The sequence below is a fragment of the Equus asinus genome, chromosome 9 (genome assembly GCF_041296235.1).
Source record: "Equus asinus isolate D_3611 breed Donkey chromosome 9, EquAss-T2T_v2, whole genome shotgun sequence".
Taxonomy (NCBI): Eukaryota; Metazoa; Chordata; class Mammalia; order Perissodactyla; family Equidae; genus Equus; species Equus asinus.
The window spans coordinates 44,120,783-44,138,066 of NC_091798.1; the positions used below are offsets into that span (position 1 = coordinate 44,120,783).

At 45.1% G+C, this 17,284-nt stretch overlaps 1 protein-coding gene and 1 pseudogene across 5 annotated transcripts in view; one reads left to right on the forward strand and one right to left on the reverse strand.

Moving 5' to 3' along the window:
- Positions 1-15,213, reverse strand: part of PCBD2 (pterin-4 alpha-carbinolamine dehydratase 2) — a 46,802-nt gene extending 31,589 nt beyond the window's left edge. The window contains exons 1-2 of one of the 5 annotated variants that reach the window (XM_014828453.3): positions 14,903-15,213; positions 11,939-12,070 (exon numbers count right to left, since the gene is read on the reverse strand). In XM_014828453.3, the coding sequence (XP_014683939.3) occupies positions 11,939-12,070; positions 14,903-14,986 (216 nt within the window). In that variant the 5' untranslated portion in view covers positions 14,987-15,213. Of the gene's footprint in view, positions 1-11,938; positions 12,095-14,902 lie in introns of those variants that run through there. The other 4 variants (XM_070517379.1, XM_070517378.1, XM_070517377.1 and 1 more) reach the window with 4 other exon arrangements.
- On the forward strand, positions 85-751 carry LOC139046181 (small ribosomal subunit protein uS8-like; annotated as a pseudogene).
- Positions 15,214-17,284: the final 2,071 nt, after the last annotated feature.

A 17,284-nucleotide genomic window follows, 5' to 3' on the forward strand; every position in this document is an offset into this window, starting at 1 on the left:
TCTCCCCCTGCGACTTCTGCCCCCATCCAGCCTTCACTCCATCCTCTAAGTCCCCTGATTGGTCTTTTCAAGAAAATGCATCAGTCCTTCACCCACATCCTTCCACAAGGCAGTCTTTTTTTTTTTTCCTGGTTGGTCCTTAGAAAGTCTCGCAATAGCCCTCTGCTTCCCGTAACACCGAGCGCTCGCCCCTCATGTCCTCTTCGTGCCATCTTTCTGTGCCGCCATAATGGTGCGCATGAATGTCCTGGCTGATGTTCCCAAGAGCATCAACAATGCAGAAAAGAGTGGCAAATGCCAGATTCTTATTAGGTTGTGCCCCAAAGTCATCGTCCGGTTTGCAACTGCAATGATTAAGCATGGTTACATTGGCAAATTTGAAATCACTGATAATCACAAAGCTGGGGAAATTGTTGTGAACCTCACAGGCAGGTTAAAAAAGCTGGGGTGATCAGCCCCAGATTTGATGTGCAACTCAAAGATGTAGAAGAACAGGAGAGTAACCTGCGCCTATTGGTTTCTTTGGTTTCTTGTACTGACAACCTCAGGTGGCATCATGGACCATGAAGAAGCAGGACAAAAACAGAGGGGAAAATCCTGGGATTCTTTTCCTAGACGTGTAATAAATACGTGCAAATAAAATGCCTCAATGGACAAAGAAAATGTGTCAGCTTATTCTCTATCACAACACTTTTCTGTTGGAGAGGCAGCACCCCTGCTGGTAAATGGTAGGGATTAACTGGGTTGGAAACCTGACTCCACTGCTTACTAACTGTGGGTCCTTGGGCAAGTCACTTCATCTAAACCTCAGTTTCCTCACCTGGAAAATGAGGACGCTTCTCTATTTCACAGGGTTTTGTGACGATTAAATGAACAAATACATGTAAAGTCCTTACAATATAGTGCCCGGCCCAAAGTTTAAGTGTTCATTAAACATTAACTATTAGGATTTTCCTTCATAGCACTTATCATAATTTGCAATCACATGTTCATTGTTTTCTTTGCTTATGCTCTCCCTTCCCTACTATACTATAAGCTCCAGGAAAATAGCTGCTTTGCTCACCACTTACACCCCAAGTGTCTAGCACGGTGCCTAGCCTACAGTAAGTGCGCAGTAGTTGTTTATTAGTGTTGAGTGCATAAGTCAGGAATAACTTTCTAGAAGTGAATGGGATGTGGACCAATGCAGCTTGGACAGGTGGGGTGGAGCATAGGAGGGAGAAGAACAGCTTGAACAAAGGTAGAAAAGAACTGAAACGAGATGCTAAAGGTCTTGGCTCCAGTTCCAGCATTGCCACTAATATTTTGTGCTCCCCCTATCTGAACCTCAGTTTCCCCACTTCTTCAGTGAGGGGCATGACTAGGTGACCTCTCAGGTATCTCACACTTCTAATATCTAATAGAGTAAAGAGGCCTTTTACAGAGAAGTAATGAGGTAGGATTATGGTCGGATTGTGGGCAGCTTTGAAAACCTCTGAGAAGATGATGTCTTATAAGAAGGAACTGGGATTTTTCTGAGCAGAGACCAACTTGGTCCCAACAAAGTGGCATGCAGGCCAGTGAAGGCAGAGAGGGCCTGGAGGGAAAAGGCTGTCAGGAAGCTCCCGTAGGAACTCTAGGGGGAGGGAAGGTACACCCAGACCAGAAGCACAGTCCTGGTGAAAGACCCTACAGGAAGACTGACCAGTTCTTAGTGACTGATCACCAAGATAATTCTTCAGTTTCAGATATGGGTGTTTAGAGGATGATGGTACTGCTGAGAGAAGCAAGCAAGTTGGAGGAAAGAGAGACAAGAGTTTGCTTTCAGATACTCTAAGCCTGAGGCAATGTTAAACCCAGGGAGAGAGCACCACAAGGACCCTCCCTGCCAATCTTTAGCCCAGCTCACTGAAACAATCTTAGGGCCCTCATTTCCCCAACACATTACAAATAAAATGTGCCCTCTTTGGCCCTGTCCTTGACCTATGCCATCTGCTGACCCCTCCCTCAGCAGCTTCCCTCAAAAAACCCCTCAGACCTTTGAAGATTAACTCAAAACTCCCCTTCTCCAGGCAGTCATCCTGGAGTACACCTCCTTCAGCTTATTAGTACTTCACATTTTAGTGCCTAATTAACATGGAAATTTAAAAAATCAACTATCTTGTACAATTCAGATGTGCCACCACCCCCAAGAAAACTGGGAGCTCTTCTGGGCAGAAATGGATTCATGTACTTCTTTTGAATTTTCCTCCTTCCTTCGGCCCAGAGCAGTGCTAGCCTCTCAGGGGTTACCAGCTTAAGAACCTCACTGTGCTCAGTGATCCCACAAGAGCTAGGCTCTCTGGCTCTCAGTGGGGAGACCATGTGGCTCCCAGCCCCGACTAGGTCTGTTCCAGGTGCCCAGGACATGTCCACAGCCAGGGCTGCAATAGCGAGGAAAGGGCATTTGAAGTCAGTTTGATGAATTGATATGGTAGAAGGCCACAACTCTGCCTTGCTGGCTGAGAGCACAGGAGCAACCACTCATTAGCAGCATTTGCTGCTTTGATAGGATTGATGTTAATGATACAATTAAATGACCTCTGATTGCTCAACAGTGATACCTGAGTCACTCCTAAATAAGTACTTTGTTTTAGCTGGTCAATAGTCCCTTTCGCAGGGAAGTATTGTCAAATCCATTTAAGGTAGAAAAGTAATACAAGAGGTAGTCCTCGGAAAACAAGATAGTTCCTAGAAAAAAAACAAAAACATCTTTCTGTATCACAGTAGGATCTAAAAATGTTGCTGTAGGAACCAGAGATGTGAGTTTGGCCCCCACTAACTGTAGCATGACCCAGTGTGACCACAAGCAATCCCATGATCTCAGTCTGGTTCAGTGTCCTTCTGTAAAATTCAATGAACTAGTTAAAATGGTTCATTCCAGCCTGGATCAGAAGGGCAATATGATGGTTATCTGCAAAACAGGGGAGAGGATGTACTGCTTTGTTTTGTTTAAAAGGATGTAGAAAAAAGAGCAGAACACAGAGAGCACAGAGCCAGGGAAGAAGACCCTCACCCACCTGTCCACACTGGTGGGCCAAATCCCTCCTGAGGGTGGAGGGCAACTGGTCACCACCCGGCCACAGAAAGGTGAGTGCAGCATTGTCTTTGCCCCTAAGAAGAGTTGACTAGCTGATAAGGCTGCTCCATGAGGCACCCAATTTCCATATTTTGAAACAGCCTAATGCAAGTTTATATGTCACGACCCTAATGCACCAAAACTCTATTGACAAAACTCTTGCTGTGCAAACCTGAACACTATTGATAATGGCTGTACTAAAGCAATGGGCTGGCATACCAAAGAAAAACAGAAACACAACAGAAAGAGCAAGACTAAAATACTTGTAAGTTATTATTTAAGGTCTCCTTTAAATTATTTTCTGTAATTATTGAGCCAGCAGTCCATTGCTATTAATTCATATTCAGCCTATTTAAGCGGTACCAGCAATGCAGGCTGAAAACAAATGCCTCAGTAATTTCCTAACTTTTGAGTGTTATTTTCTTGTCAGTTAAATTTAAAGCAACCCATTTGTGACCACATTATACCACGTTAATCTCATCTAAAGTGCTTCACAAACCCTAACAGCTACACTAAGGTTTTATACTAATGAAAGCAATTTACATAAATGAAATTTATGTCAATGCATTTCATGACAAATTTTTTACTTTATAATGATTATAGTACTTATATGATAACATCTGTTGATATTCACAGTCTAAACCTGGCAAAGATTTAAACCCACAACATTTTCCATGCATCATGTACATTATCTGTGAAAAGCAATAAAAAAAAGCAATGAATGCATTAATCATACCAATATCATCTGCAAAGCATAAATCTGAAATACCTTTCACGTCAGCCCAAACTGCTTTTTATTTTTTACACACCTGATTTTACGCCATCTGTATAAGGGCAAGACAAAGACTGTTGAGGAAATTATATTTCTTGGCTGTTTGACTTTCACAAAATACTCAGGTTAAGTTCTGTAAACAGAAGATTTACTATACGACTAAGAAAAAACGATGCAGTTAAAAGTCCATTTTTATTAAAGGACGGTGTAATGACCATAGCATTTTCACACTGCAGCGTGGTGTCATATTTGTATTTTGACACCTGTTTTACATTTCCCCTCGTCTATCTATTGCACGTGTTTTTACGAATAGACATCAGGTCTAAACCTATTGTATGACATAAACAGCAGAAGCAAGACTCCAAATGATAACATTTTACGCTCTCATTTCCCTACCCTGGTGGACACCAACACTGATGTGCCTGGTACCACCTGACAACATCAGGATGGTCCTGCCCAGGGCTCCCTGGAACTCCAGGATGACTCCAAAGTGAACACCAACACGAATACACCACACAGATACTTTTATTCGCTTCTCAAATTTTAGGTACAGTTGGCTAAAATGTGAGTGTCTACTACCCATTCCAATGACAACTACGGACACTTCCTCAGGTTTCCACTTGGCTGTGGTTACAAAGCCCATCAGTGAGCACATATTAAGCACAAGCTACTGTGTGTGATAACCAAACAAATTTTCACTACCTGGCTCCGAGACACACGTGCATTAGCCTCAGCTTTGGGAACATCCTCTCTGGGACGGCTTCCCTACCCTCAACAGCAGAGTAAGTATCTGCTTTCAAGCGTGCTCAGAAGTGACATTCATATTATTGCATTACTGACTCATAACTTTGATGTGCACCAAATTTTGGTGCATGACAATAAACAATAAAACTTGAACTGATTCGTTCACAGTAACAGCTGCTGAGGCCCATATCCCACAGAGGACTGTTAAGATTTTCATGAACAGTTGTCTTTCTTCTGGTATCATCAAGCCTTTGACTTCACTAAGTGTTTCAAAATGTTAACCATAAGCCTATTATCAAATTCCTCAATAAAACATTTTTATAAACTAAGTAAGCAACAGTAACTTTCAACTGCTCTACAGCAGGAGCTCCAGGCATAGGAAGGGAAACATTTCACAAACCCCAAACTCACGTATGGTACTATTGCTGTTAGATGCACAGAACCCCACCACCACCACCACGGCCTAGGCCATTCAGAAGGCCCCTCCCCACTCCCCACTCCAGCTCCAGAATCCTTTTAATGGCAGCAGCTACAGCAACCAAAATGTGATGAAGAAGATGTAGAAAAAATAAAGTTTGTACCTTGCCCTGCATGAGATGCTACATTTTGACAAGCTATTAGACTGAACCATGTAAAAGCGCCATTTCTATAGGTCAAAACTGGCTGAATATCAGCCAGTTCATAGGATTTAATCTAACAAAATCGAATGCCCTGCCTAAGGAAGCAGAGACAAGGTACAGGAGCTCCTCCAGGAATGCAGGAACTACAGTTCTTTCCCACAAAGCTCTGTCCCTTTCTCCTGAGTCAAAAGTGCTCTCCATCGCCAATTGGAAACTCCTTACATCCGCTACCCAGAATTCTTCATTCACCCAAAAGGTACCAAACCAGGGAAGGTGCCCTACCACCACTGCCTACTTATTCCTGATACTAAGTTTGTTTCCATGCTGAACAAGGGTAGTCCCAGTATCCAGCAGTGAGAGAATGGGGACAGCCTTCCCAGAGGGTTGTGTCACTGCCTGGCCAGTCTGGGCTCCTGCCCTGCAGAGCTCCACCTGCTGGCATCTGGAGCAGCTGTTTCCTGGGTTCCAAAGCCTCACCTGCTACACCTACTTCCAAAGCTAAAACTTTCCTGATTTTGTAAGCTTCCCACTTGTCCCTATATATGACAATACCTAACAAAATTTATCTTTATAGTATGGTCACACTCACATTTCTAACTGGCATTTTATTCTTTTAATGCAGTCACTCCGCAGTTGCCAAACACCTACAAATAAGTTTATACGTCACTTAGAGATCTCTCCCTCTTTATGTCTTCATGAACAGAAAAAAACAAAAACGCCTTTACAAATGCCGACCCCACCCTGCCAGAATCACAGCACTCCCAGTGTGGACACTTCCTGCCTCGGGTCCTGGCACTGCCATGCTCTGACTGCTCACCGAGACTCACCATCAGCATCGCACGGCCCACCAACCCACAGCACACTGCAGGTCAGTGCCATCCACCACCAAGGAGAGACAGTGGACCAACAGCAACCAAAACCTATGGCCACAGCATCCACCTATGCTGTTAGAATCCCTTGGGAATTTTTGCATTTATAATCTGTAAGTATTTGCACCCATCTGAGCTATCAAATGAATGTGGACTATTTGGCACTAACCATATCTTGGAATAAAACCTCTAAGAGAAAAAAAAGTTCAAATGTATTTTGCTGGCTATTTATGATTATAGTAAAACCTAGAATAACCCAAAGCTTTGAGAAATAGGTTTTTCATCCAGGGTCACTGAAAATGTTTCTAAAATATATGGTTCATTTTCTATAGTAACAAAAAAAATTAATTCTAAAGCAAACTTGTGATACTATTTCACACACTCTACATAAGCAAACCATTTAAAATCTGTAACAGCAAACCAAATGTAATCTTACTCCTGAAGATTAAAGTAAAATGAAAAGACTACATAAAGAACTGATAAACGAGGCCAGCCCTGGTGGCCTAGTGGTTAAGTTCAGCACACTCCACTTTGGCGGCCTGGATTCAGTTCCTGGGCACAGACCTACACCACTCGTCTGTCAGTAGCCATGCTGTGGTAGTGGCTCATATACAAAAAGAGGAAGATTGGAAGCAGATGTTAGCTCAAGGCAAATCTTCAGGAAAAAAAGAACTGAAAAATGTTCATAACCTATTGAGCAAACAAAACAGAATGTATTTTTTACCTATATGTTCAGCAAAGACTGAAAAAAAATATATGTAACACCCAGTGTGGGCTGAACTCTCTTAAGGGAGAGAGGGGACCAGTTCTGATGGTGGCTCCCTCCAGTTTATAGAGTTGAGGCCAGGAAAGGTGCTGCCACTGCCAGGAGCACATGCTGCACAGAGGGTCTTCCCTAACTCCCACTAACAGCAGGGTTGCAGCAAGATCTTACCAAGATGTGCACATGCACCTGGAAATGCCTGCACACAATAAAAAATTGTAGGCCCACCGGGCTATAAGGAACATCTTCACATATCCATTTTGCATACATTCAGGACTATATCTAGAAGATAAACTTCTAGATTAGGAGAATGGGTATGTGCATTTTAAAAGTTGACAGACACTGCCCAATTGCCCTCCAAAAAGATTATATTAACCATACTCCCACTCTTCACTCTCCATCCCCCACATCACAGCTGCACTTCCCTCCTTACCAGCTTACCGTGGTGTTACTCCCTCTCCTACACACGACCTTATTTCCCTTGCCCCTCTGTTTATCCATTGCGCTCATTTAGCAAAAGTTCAGCCCTTGTTAAGCCCAACTCTGCACCTACTTCAAGCCTGTGCCTAAGCCCCTAAACATGGCTGGACAAAACACAAAATCTCCACTTCAAAGGTTTGACCATAAATCTCCAGTGACTCTGAGAACTGCTCAGCAACCGGCCACATTTCTCTGGTTAGTTCACTGTCTTAGTCTCTATCTCCAAGATGACTATTCCACTCCTTTTCCTATCTTCCCAGATCTCCAACACTCCTCCCTCCAGACCTACTCATTCTCAATTGATGACCTCACTAAAAAAATAGAAGCAATCAGAAGAGAATTATCTCCTCTTCTCTGGACAAATGCAGCAACCTACCTGCATCTATATGCATATACTCTGCCTTCTTTCCTATTACAATGGACATACCCTACCCTGTGCCTCCATCTGTCCATTCTTCCCTGCATTCTCTTGATGATCCAGGACTGTGCTCTCCCAATTATCCCCTGACAACTCTCAAACTGACATCTCCAGCCTGAGCTCAAACCTCATATAGCCAACTGCTGACTTGATATCACCATTTGAGTGACTAATAAGTATCTCAAACTTGACATATCCAAAACAGGATTGTTAATTCCCTACCCCACCCTCCACCCCATGTCCCCCAACTCAGTAAATGATACCAGTGTATCACCCTTCACCTTATAGCTTGAACCAAAATTTTGGGATCATCCTTTACCTTCCCTTCCCCCACACCCAATCTAACAGCAAGTCTTGATTGTTCTATCTTCAAATATATGAGGAATCCTACATTTCTCTCTACTCTACTGCTACCTCCATAGTCTCCCATCATCTTTTGACTAGCCTACTGCAACAGCACCCTATATACTCTGTGTGCTTCCACTCTTGCCTCCTACCATCAGTTCACAGCAGAACAGCCAGGGTGATCTTTTTAGAACATAAACCAAATCATGGCATTTCTCTGCTTGAAATTCTCCAATAGCTTTCCTTCATAGGACAAAATCCAAACTCCTCACCATGCCCACAAAGTTCGAGTGCTCTGACCCCTCCCTCTCTTCAGCCTCGTCTCCTACCAGTCTCTTCTCCTTCCTGACCATTCCAGAACACTGGCCTTCTGGCTCCTCCTCAATCATGCTAAGATCATTCGCATCCCAGGAATTTTGTACTTGCTGTTCTCTCCTCCTGGAATGCTCTTCCTTTGGGTCTTCACATGCTGAGCTCCTTCACATTATTCAGGCCTCAGATGTCCCCTCCCCAGCGAGGCCTTTCCAGACCAATCCATCTTAAATAGTGTGCTCACCCCTCCATTACTCTCCATTCCAATATCCCAGTTTATTCCTCTCTATGGCACTTATACTAACTGGCACAGAGAAGATGCTTAATATTTTTTTGAGTTAATATTACTTTTACAGTAAAAATTAATTTTTAAAAATTTTAACTGCAGGGGGCTGACCCCGTGGCCGAGTGGTTAAGTTCGCGCGCTCCGCTGCAGGCGGCCCAGTGTTTTGTTGGTTCCAATCCTGGGCGCGGACATGGCACTGCTCATCAAACCATGCTGAGGCAGCATCCCACATGTCACAACTAGAAGGACCCACAATGAAGAATATACAACCATGTACCAGGGGGCTTTGGGGAGAAAAAGGAAAAAGTAAAATCTTAAAAAAAAAAAAATTTTAACTGCATGTACAATCACCACATTGTGAATAAACTATACCTAATCAGGGGCCAGCCTGGCGGCACAGTGGTTAAGTGCACAAGTTCCACTTTGGTAGCCTGGGGTTCGCCAGTTCGGATCCCAGGTGCAGACATGGCACTGCCTGGCAAGCCATGCTGTGGTAGGCATCCCACATATAAAGCAGAGGAAGATGGGCACAGATGTTAGCTCAGGGCCAGGCCTCCTCAGCAAAAAGAGGAGGATTGGCAGGAGTTAGCTCAGGGCTAATCTTCCTCAAAATAAATAAATAAATAAACTATACCTAATCAAGAAAGACTAGAAGAGAATAGACAAAAGATGAAAGTAGTTAAAATGGGAAATTGTTTTTATTTACATCATATTTTAATGTTTTATATGACTGTTTTATAATAAAAAACAACAGACTTTCTGTCCTAAATGAAAGCTAAGTGAGGCCCTGTCACTGGCAGAGGGTCACCACTGCATAGATCAGTTGTGAGAAAGAGAAAAGCAGCCCCTGGCACATGGAAGCTGGCCTGGGACTGCCAACTAGGGCTTGGTGTTACTAGGAGCTGGCCTGGCACTCACTCCTGGGCCTTGATGTTGTACATAAACATCAGACAAGGCCACTCTGTGACCATGACGGATTAAGACAGAACTAAGACCACTCTGTAATGATAACTGAACACAGACAAAACATGAACACTGCCCAAAACATAAAATACTATACATATCCCACTCCTGGCTAACAAGTGACTATTGCTTCTTTATCAATTTCAGCTTTGGCCCCACTGTAGTCTGTTTTCCCTATAGGTAGTATTTATTAAAATACTGAATTATAGAATTACTCATTTTCTGACAGCATCCAATCCGGAGCAAAACCCTAATTCCTTAAAAACCCTCCAAAATTACCAATACAAGTCCAAATCCTGTAATAAGTCTTTCTAACACTGTCTCCCTGAGATGCCCACAGTTCCCTATGGTGTCCGTTCTCACTTGCTGCAACAAACAATAACCCCAGCTTATTCAACTACTGGTATGTTCCTGGTGGTCTTTGGCTGGTGGGCACTGACAGTTGTCATGACTCAGTTGCCATTACAGGTTATGTACAGGCAGAAGTCATACGAGCCTGGCTGGAAAACTGATCCCAGCACACAATCTCAGTGCTGGTTCTCTGATACATTCCCTGACATCCGCTGATTTTATCATCTGCCTCTTTCTCCTAAAAGCCAGTGAAGGAAAAAAAAAAAAGTCAAGTTAATTAAATGTCCTGGTGAATAATGTTACAATTAATCAAGGATGCCCGGTACAGCTTCCCTTCCCTTCCATTTCCAAAAGTCACCCTAAGCACAAGGTTAGAGAGGGGCTGAAGGACTGACTCATGGGCAGAGCCTAAGGCAACACTACTCAAGTACTTTAAGCCACATGTTCAAGCCCAATAAATTAGCCCAGGCTTAAAGAAGTCAGGCTGTACACATGTAAGAATTTTAATAAGCTTGGAAAATGCTACCTAGAGCTTATACACAAGCTTACTGTACCAATGGGATTCCCTGCCACCAGCCACGGAGTGCTAAGCCCCTGACAAGAGCTGTAGAGCACATGGGGCAGCAGGGCCAGGGAGTCGGCATGGTCCACTTTCCTCAGAATCTGGAGCCTCACGGTGGAAGGCTGGCAGCCAGATGGACGGAGAGCAGAACAGGGCATGCAGCTCAGCGGAGCCAACGGCATTTACTAGGAAAACATGTCAGAAGTTTCTCTGGTGGAAATCTGGTCCTCACACACCCTTCCAGAAACTAGCAAACACTGTAATCAATGTCTGCATTTATCAAATGCCGGTTTTGTACCCAGAACTGTTAAGTACAATAGAGAGTTATTTAAGCAAACACGGTCTCTGCCTTCTAGATGCTGACACCTAATATAAATAAAAACAATAAATCTGTCCAGAGGATTGCCAAACTAACTGAACAAACGTGAAATAGTCAAAAGCACTGACCTTACATAAATGCAATGGAGTAAGAACTGAAGGGGAAGTCATCAGAGATGACTCTCTAAACAAGGTGGGGCCCTAGTGCAACAGTTACCTTGTTACGGCTGAGTGTCCAAGGGGGAGGTCAGCTTTTAAGCAAAGCTTCAATTGGGCTATGCGGCTTGGGGAAAATGAGCCAATCAGAGAAGAGGGTGCACCTTGGGAGATGATTTGGAGACAGACATACAACTACAGGGAGAAAGAAAACTCAACAACCATCTAAGAAAAGTAGAGGAAATCAGTCAAGCAGGTGTATGTTTCTCAACCGTTTTATACATGCCCCCTTCTGATAAACACACAAGCTCACACTCCATTTGAATGTATTTAGAATTTGAAAAGGAACTAAATATCCTAACCAACACCAAATCAAAGCAATAGTGGTTTCAGAATTTGATTTTCCAAATCATACAAACCATCCCCTTCCCCTGGAGCTGAGAATCACCCAGTGGAGGCAGCACCTGTCAAGAAGGATGGAGTACCTATCACTGAATTCTTTCCTCATTTTTTGAGGAAGATTAGCCCTGAGCTAACATCTGCCGCCAATCATCCTCTTTTTGCTGAGGAAGACTGGCCCTGAGCTAACATCCGTGCCCATCTTTCTCTGCTTTATATGTGGGACGCCTACCACAGCATGGCTTGCCCAGCAGTGCCATGTCCGCACCCGGGATCTGAACTGGCGAACCCTGGGCTGACAAAGCGGAACGTGCGAACTTAACCGCTGCACCACTAGGCTGGCCCCTATCACTGAATTCTTGAGGAAGAGAGGATTTGGATCCTGGATCCACACGGGACCAGACAACCAGTAGTATTAGAAAGAGTTACAGCCTAAGGTGACAAAAATAGACTATGGCATTAGCAAGAACATGTAATAATTACCTGATTAAAATTTTTGAAGGAAAACTCTTTGTAGATGGCATCTCTCTCACTTAATTCCGACCATCCTGCTGCTTTAAGATCAAGTATAACTTGGGTCCTCTCCTCTGCTGTCAACCGGTGAGCGTCTGCTGACTATGGAAACATCACACTTAATATCTGAAATGTAGAGGTTTAGTTAAACTCAAACAAACTTACAGTTCTTTACGTTATGTAGAGATGCAGGAAAAAAGTCTTAAAAGCAACAATTTCCAACCATCTTTGGTTCCTTTGTTCTCAAAATACAAATTTCTCAAAAAATACACACAAACACTGTTAGCTCTGTACAAAATAAGCTGCCTCCCTGGTATGTTGCCTCGCCAGCCCTCACCACTGCCTCAGACTTCACAATTCAGTTTCTCTGGTTTATTATCCATACAACTGAGATTTATCACCACCACTGGCCGTTCTTACCAATGACCATTACCAATGGCCAGCATTCTAGGACTTGAGAAACTGAAGTAAACACACCCACCCCAGGAATCCCTGAAAGTCCACTGGCAGGACCAGGATTAGAACTCAGGGCTCTAAGCGCCTGGCCTACTGCTCTTCGGAAGGTCCTGCACCACCTTAGTGGCCTTCACTGCTTCCTCACATGAGTCTTAACTATGTGAGTTTACTGTACCCTTTCAGATCTGATGAAAACCAATCCCCAGAAAGGAAAAACAAATGCACATTTACATAGGATTTTGTATAACAACTTCTGGGGGTCCACAGCCTCTCTAGACTACAGGTGAAAAGCCCTTGCCTTAGTGCAGTGAGTTTTCTCAGGGTCCCAGTAAGACACACTCCCTCCACAGTCTGGCCAGAGCACTGTGTGCACCGTCCACCTTGTTCCTACTCCCTCTGGTGATAAAATTCACAAATCCAGAGTTCTGTTTGTTAACAGGCCCACATTTCCCACGCTATTTGCTTTTTAACTGAAAGAACTCTAAACGTCATGGTCAGAGAAAGAAGGACACTCTAGTAAAAGTGAGAAGAGCTTCGTTCTTATTCCAGCATAAATGCCAACCGACACCTCCTGCCTTACCTCTTTGCAGGGCTACTGTAGGCTCAGGTGAGAGAGGGACTGTCACCCAGAAAGACTGAACTAACATGAGGGCCTCTCATCAAAGAGCAAGCAGGGGCTGAGGTGAATCCTCCACCATGACACTACAACCCACTCCCACTTCAGAAATCCTAAACCCTTGTATCACTGACATTAATGTAATTAAGAGGGCAAAATAAGTAAACTTAAAGACAACTTATTCTATGAAGAGGGGAAAAAAATGTAATGAACCAATTTTCTAGTTTCTCTTCCTTCCTAGGTCAGCTACCCTTCCCCACAACTAACAAAAGAGAAAAATGAAAATACCTCTTAATTAAATAAAAATATTAAGGGCTTGTTATCAAAAACCATTTACTATTAAGAAACAAAATACCTGTTACTAGTTTTACAATGATGGTTCTGAAAAATTTCACACAAACACCTATTATAGGAAATAGTCTAAAATTCTTATCAAACACTTAAATATTTTAAGTCAATTCACAGTATTTTGGGAAAGAAATGGAATCATCTGTGTCCACACTGAGCAGTTGCAAAGAAAACTATTAACTGTGCTGTGGGTAATGCAGCAGTCACCTGGAGTCTGTAGAATGTGCTGGGCTGTTTTCCTCTGCAATCCACATCCCCAAGGAGGTCACTCTGTGCTCATCAAAGACATCTGCCCAGAAACAGGGATTGTGTCCAGGACAGTGAAACGGAGCCAGTTCAGCTACATAACACAAAAGGTTCCCTTGGGGATACACCCTCTGCACAACACTTTGTGGTGGGTTTAATTTTTTTTCTGTGGGAGTTAGGGGGAGGGACAGGCAAAAGCAGAGGATTTGGAGATAGTAAAGTTGATTCAAGACCTAGCTTTGTTACTTTTAGCTGTGGGATGCTGAAAAATCACTGAGCCTCCTCATGTCCATAGTGGGGATATTCCAATATCTACCTGCTGAGATTTTTTCAAAGGCTTAAAGGGATCTTGAATGTGAAGGCGGGCACTCAGCATAGAGCCTGGCACATGGCAGCCACTCCAATCACATATTTGCTCATTCCTCCCCAAACCCCATAATTTTACTTGATCACCAGAACCGTGGGTAGTGGCACACCTTGGGACACACCTAGGTGACAGTAAGCACTTGTGTTCTCACCTTAATGGCCACGAAGCAGAGTGTTTATCTTACTCCTTCATCGAACTATTTTAAATTTCCTGTATTAAAGAATTTCAAACTGTCAAATGGGCCTTTGCTGCACCTTAGGAAAATGAAACGGTGAGTTTAATGCACCATCTTCCCACTAGATGGCGCTGCGTGCTAAAACTTTCCCTCAAGTTCATTGGCCCCAATATACTGATTTGTAAAACAGGAAAACTGACCGAACGCGCCTCAGAAGAGGAAAGAAGACATGTGTCACCAAAAAAGATAATTTATTAATAATTCCTCCAAAAGTTAACACCAAAACAAATCAGTTAACTCAACATTCAGTCACCTGGTTTATAGCGAGCGCCCCGCGACGGAGACGGTCCCTGCTCTCAGCGAGCGTACAATCTAGAGGACCGAACAGCACCTCTAGTCACATCAAGTGACCCTAAGCATCAAATACTTTTATAATTACTTTTCATGATTACTTTTTTTTTTTTTAACAAATCTCGTCCTCGTTTGTTTTCCGGTTGGCAATTTCGTAGACTACGAGGGGCTTTTAAGCCAAGGGAAACCGGAAGATGCTGCGGACACCCCGGTCTCCGGCCAGCGCGTGGGCAAGTGCCCGGTGCCCAAAACGTGACTGCCCAGAGTCCGAGGCCGAAAGCCGGGCCCACTTCGGGACCTGCCGGCGCCTCGCGCCCCTCAGTCGGCGCCGCGGAGCCTCGCCCTCCTCCCGCACCGCGGGCCCTGGGCACTCACCATGGCCGCGAGGCTCGGGCTCCGGCCTCGCAGTGCCGCCAACAAGAGCCGCGTCGCCCCGCGCGCTCCCAGCGCCGCCGCCATGGCCGCCGGCCGAGGGCTGCCCGGCGCGCTGCCTGCCCGCCGCCCCGGCCACCTGTCCGCGGGGCCGGTCCCGAGCCGGGGGCCATGCGGCCAGCTCCCAGCCGCCAGCCGCCGGCCCGGCTGCCCCGCACGGCCCAGCCCTGCCGCGCAGGCCCAGGACAGCCCGTCCCCGGAAGGCCCCCAGCAGCATTGATGGTCGCCAACTCTGCGGGCAGCCGGGCGGGCGAGGTGTGGCAGGCCCCCGCAGGCCCCCGCCGGCCCCCGCCGCTCTCAGATCCAGCTCTGCGCCGCTTCCGCACTAACCCGCGCGTGTGCGGGTTTCCGCTCGGGCTGGGGTGGTAGGCCGGCCGGCGGGACGCTAGGGTTCTCTCGGCGCTTAGGCTTGACCTCCGGTTCTGCGCCTCGATGTTGATCCTCGGGTTGCCGCAGGCTCGCGGACGGTCTAACTGTGCTGGGCTCCTTCCCGGGCGGTGGGGCGAACCGTCTGCGCCGGCGGAGGATGTCGAGGACAGGGGCTGGAATTGTTGCGTTGCCGGTGGATGCTTGGGGACCATTTCCTTCTCTGCTCTCGGGGGGGCAGTGACCCATAGTGACTCAGATCAGGGGGTTGTAAGTCAGGGAGTCGTGGGTTCGAATGTAAGCTCTAATGTGTCATTACCTAGCTGTCAAGGCTTTGGGCAAGCTGGCTCATCTGCATTTGCCTGTGTAAGAGCATCTGGAATACCTAGGTCAGTGCTTTCTAAAAAGCACAGGCGCAGCCAACAGTAGGCACTCCGGAGATACATGTGGACAGATTTGGATAAGTTTTCTCATCACTTTTTTGGAGAAGAGAGGTATTCTTTCTTTTATATGTGTGTATTAATATTCTCATTACTTTTGCCTTTTTTTCTTGAGATGTAATTCACATAAAATTTACCCTTTGAAGTGTATAATTCTCTGATTTTTAGTATATACACTTATTTTTTTTACTAAGTAGTTTAGCCAAATTAATAATATAACCATTTTTGCAGAGGACATAGCAGGACACTTGAGAATATTTAAGAGAGAGAATTTAGTTCAACTTAGTTGTTAGCAGTTTTATTTCCCATATGGATTGAAAAAAATAAAACCTACCTCAAAATAGCCTAAAATTCGGACTTATGGCCCAACCCACCTTCTTCCCTTTTGCTCACATGACAAAACTCAGGGGAGAAATCTCACTAGAGACCCTGATTAGATGTCCCTGGTCTCAAGGCATTTATCTAAGATGCTCTAGTTTCCTTTGCCTGATGCCTCAGGTGAACAGAGACTAGGGGTGGAATTAAAGGTAGTATTTCCAATATTTACGTTGGGTGTATATGATCATGAGAAATGCTCTGCAAACTTGCTCATCAAAGTGAGAACTGAAAAATGAACTGGTAAGTGTGAAGTAACAAGTTAGAGACCCCTCATCATTTTCAGTAAGTTTACTTTCATTGTTTTCCTTCCCTAAATCCACTGTATGATACTGTGGCATCTCAGCTCTAGTCTTGAAAGCACCAGCAGCAGGATGCTAGTAAGGCCCAGGGGAAGTGATGTCCACCTTAGGGGATAGGGAGAGCTTCACATGCTGCTCTCCAATTAATAGGATTTAAATCCCTTAGCAAAGATTTACTGGGCATGTCCTCTGTAGTGGACACCGTTGGGAAGAGCAGTCTCCTGCTCAGTCTTTCAAGCCCTGCCCGGCCACATAAGAATGGGCCTTGGGCCTGGAACACTTCCTTACCAATAGACAAAGAGCCCTCACAGCCTGTACCAGGCTTATCACCTTGTATGGGGATATCCTTCCCTGTTTCAGACTCAGTGTGTGCTCCTTTGTTCTGCTTAAGCATGTCTGTCATTAGCCCTGGGGCACGCCCTCCCTTTCAGTATTTCAGACTCCATGGGGGAGGGGGAGGGGTCCTGCTAGAGGGACACTCATAGGCCTTTGGCTGCCAGGGAGCACCCGCTAGCCATGAGGGACTGATGCACACTATTCGAGCTGATCTTGCTCTGTCTCTTCTCTGTGAATAAAAATGCTGTTCCATCCAGTTCTTGACTGTTGTTTTCTTTGGTGGCTCTGATATCAAGAAGTAGTGGGCTGGGTCGGCCCCGTGGTGGAGGCGTGCTCTGCTTCCGCAGCCCAGGGTTTCACTGGTTCAGATCCTGGGCGTGGACATGGCACCACTCATCAGGCCACGCTGAGGCAGCGTCCCACATGCCACATCTAGAAGGATCCACAACTGAAATACACAACAATGTACTGGGGGGATTTGGGGAAAAAAAGCAGGGGAAAAAAAT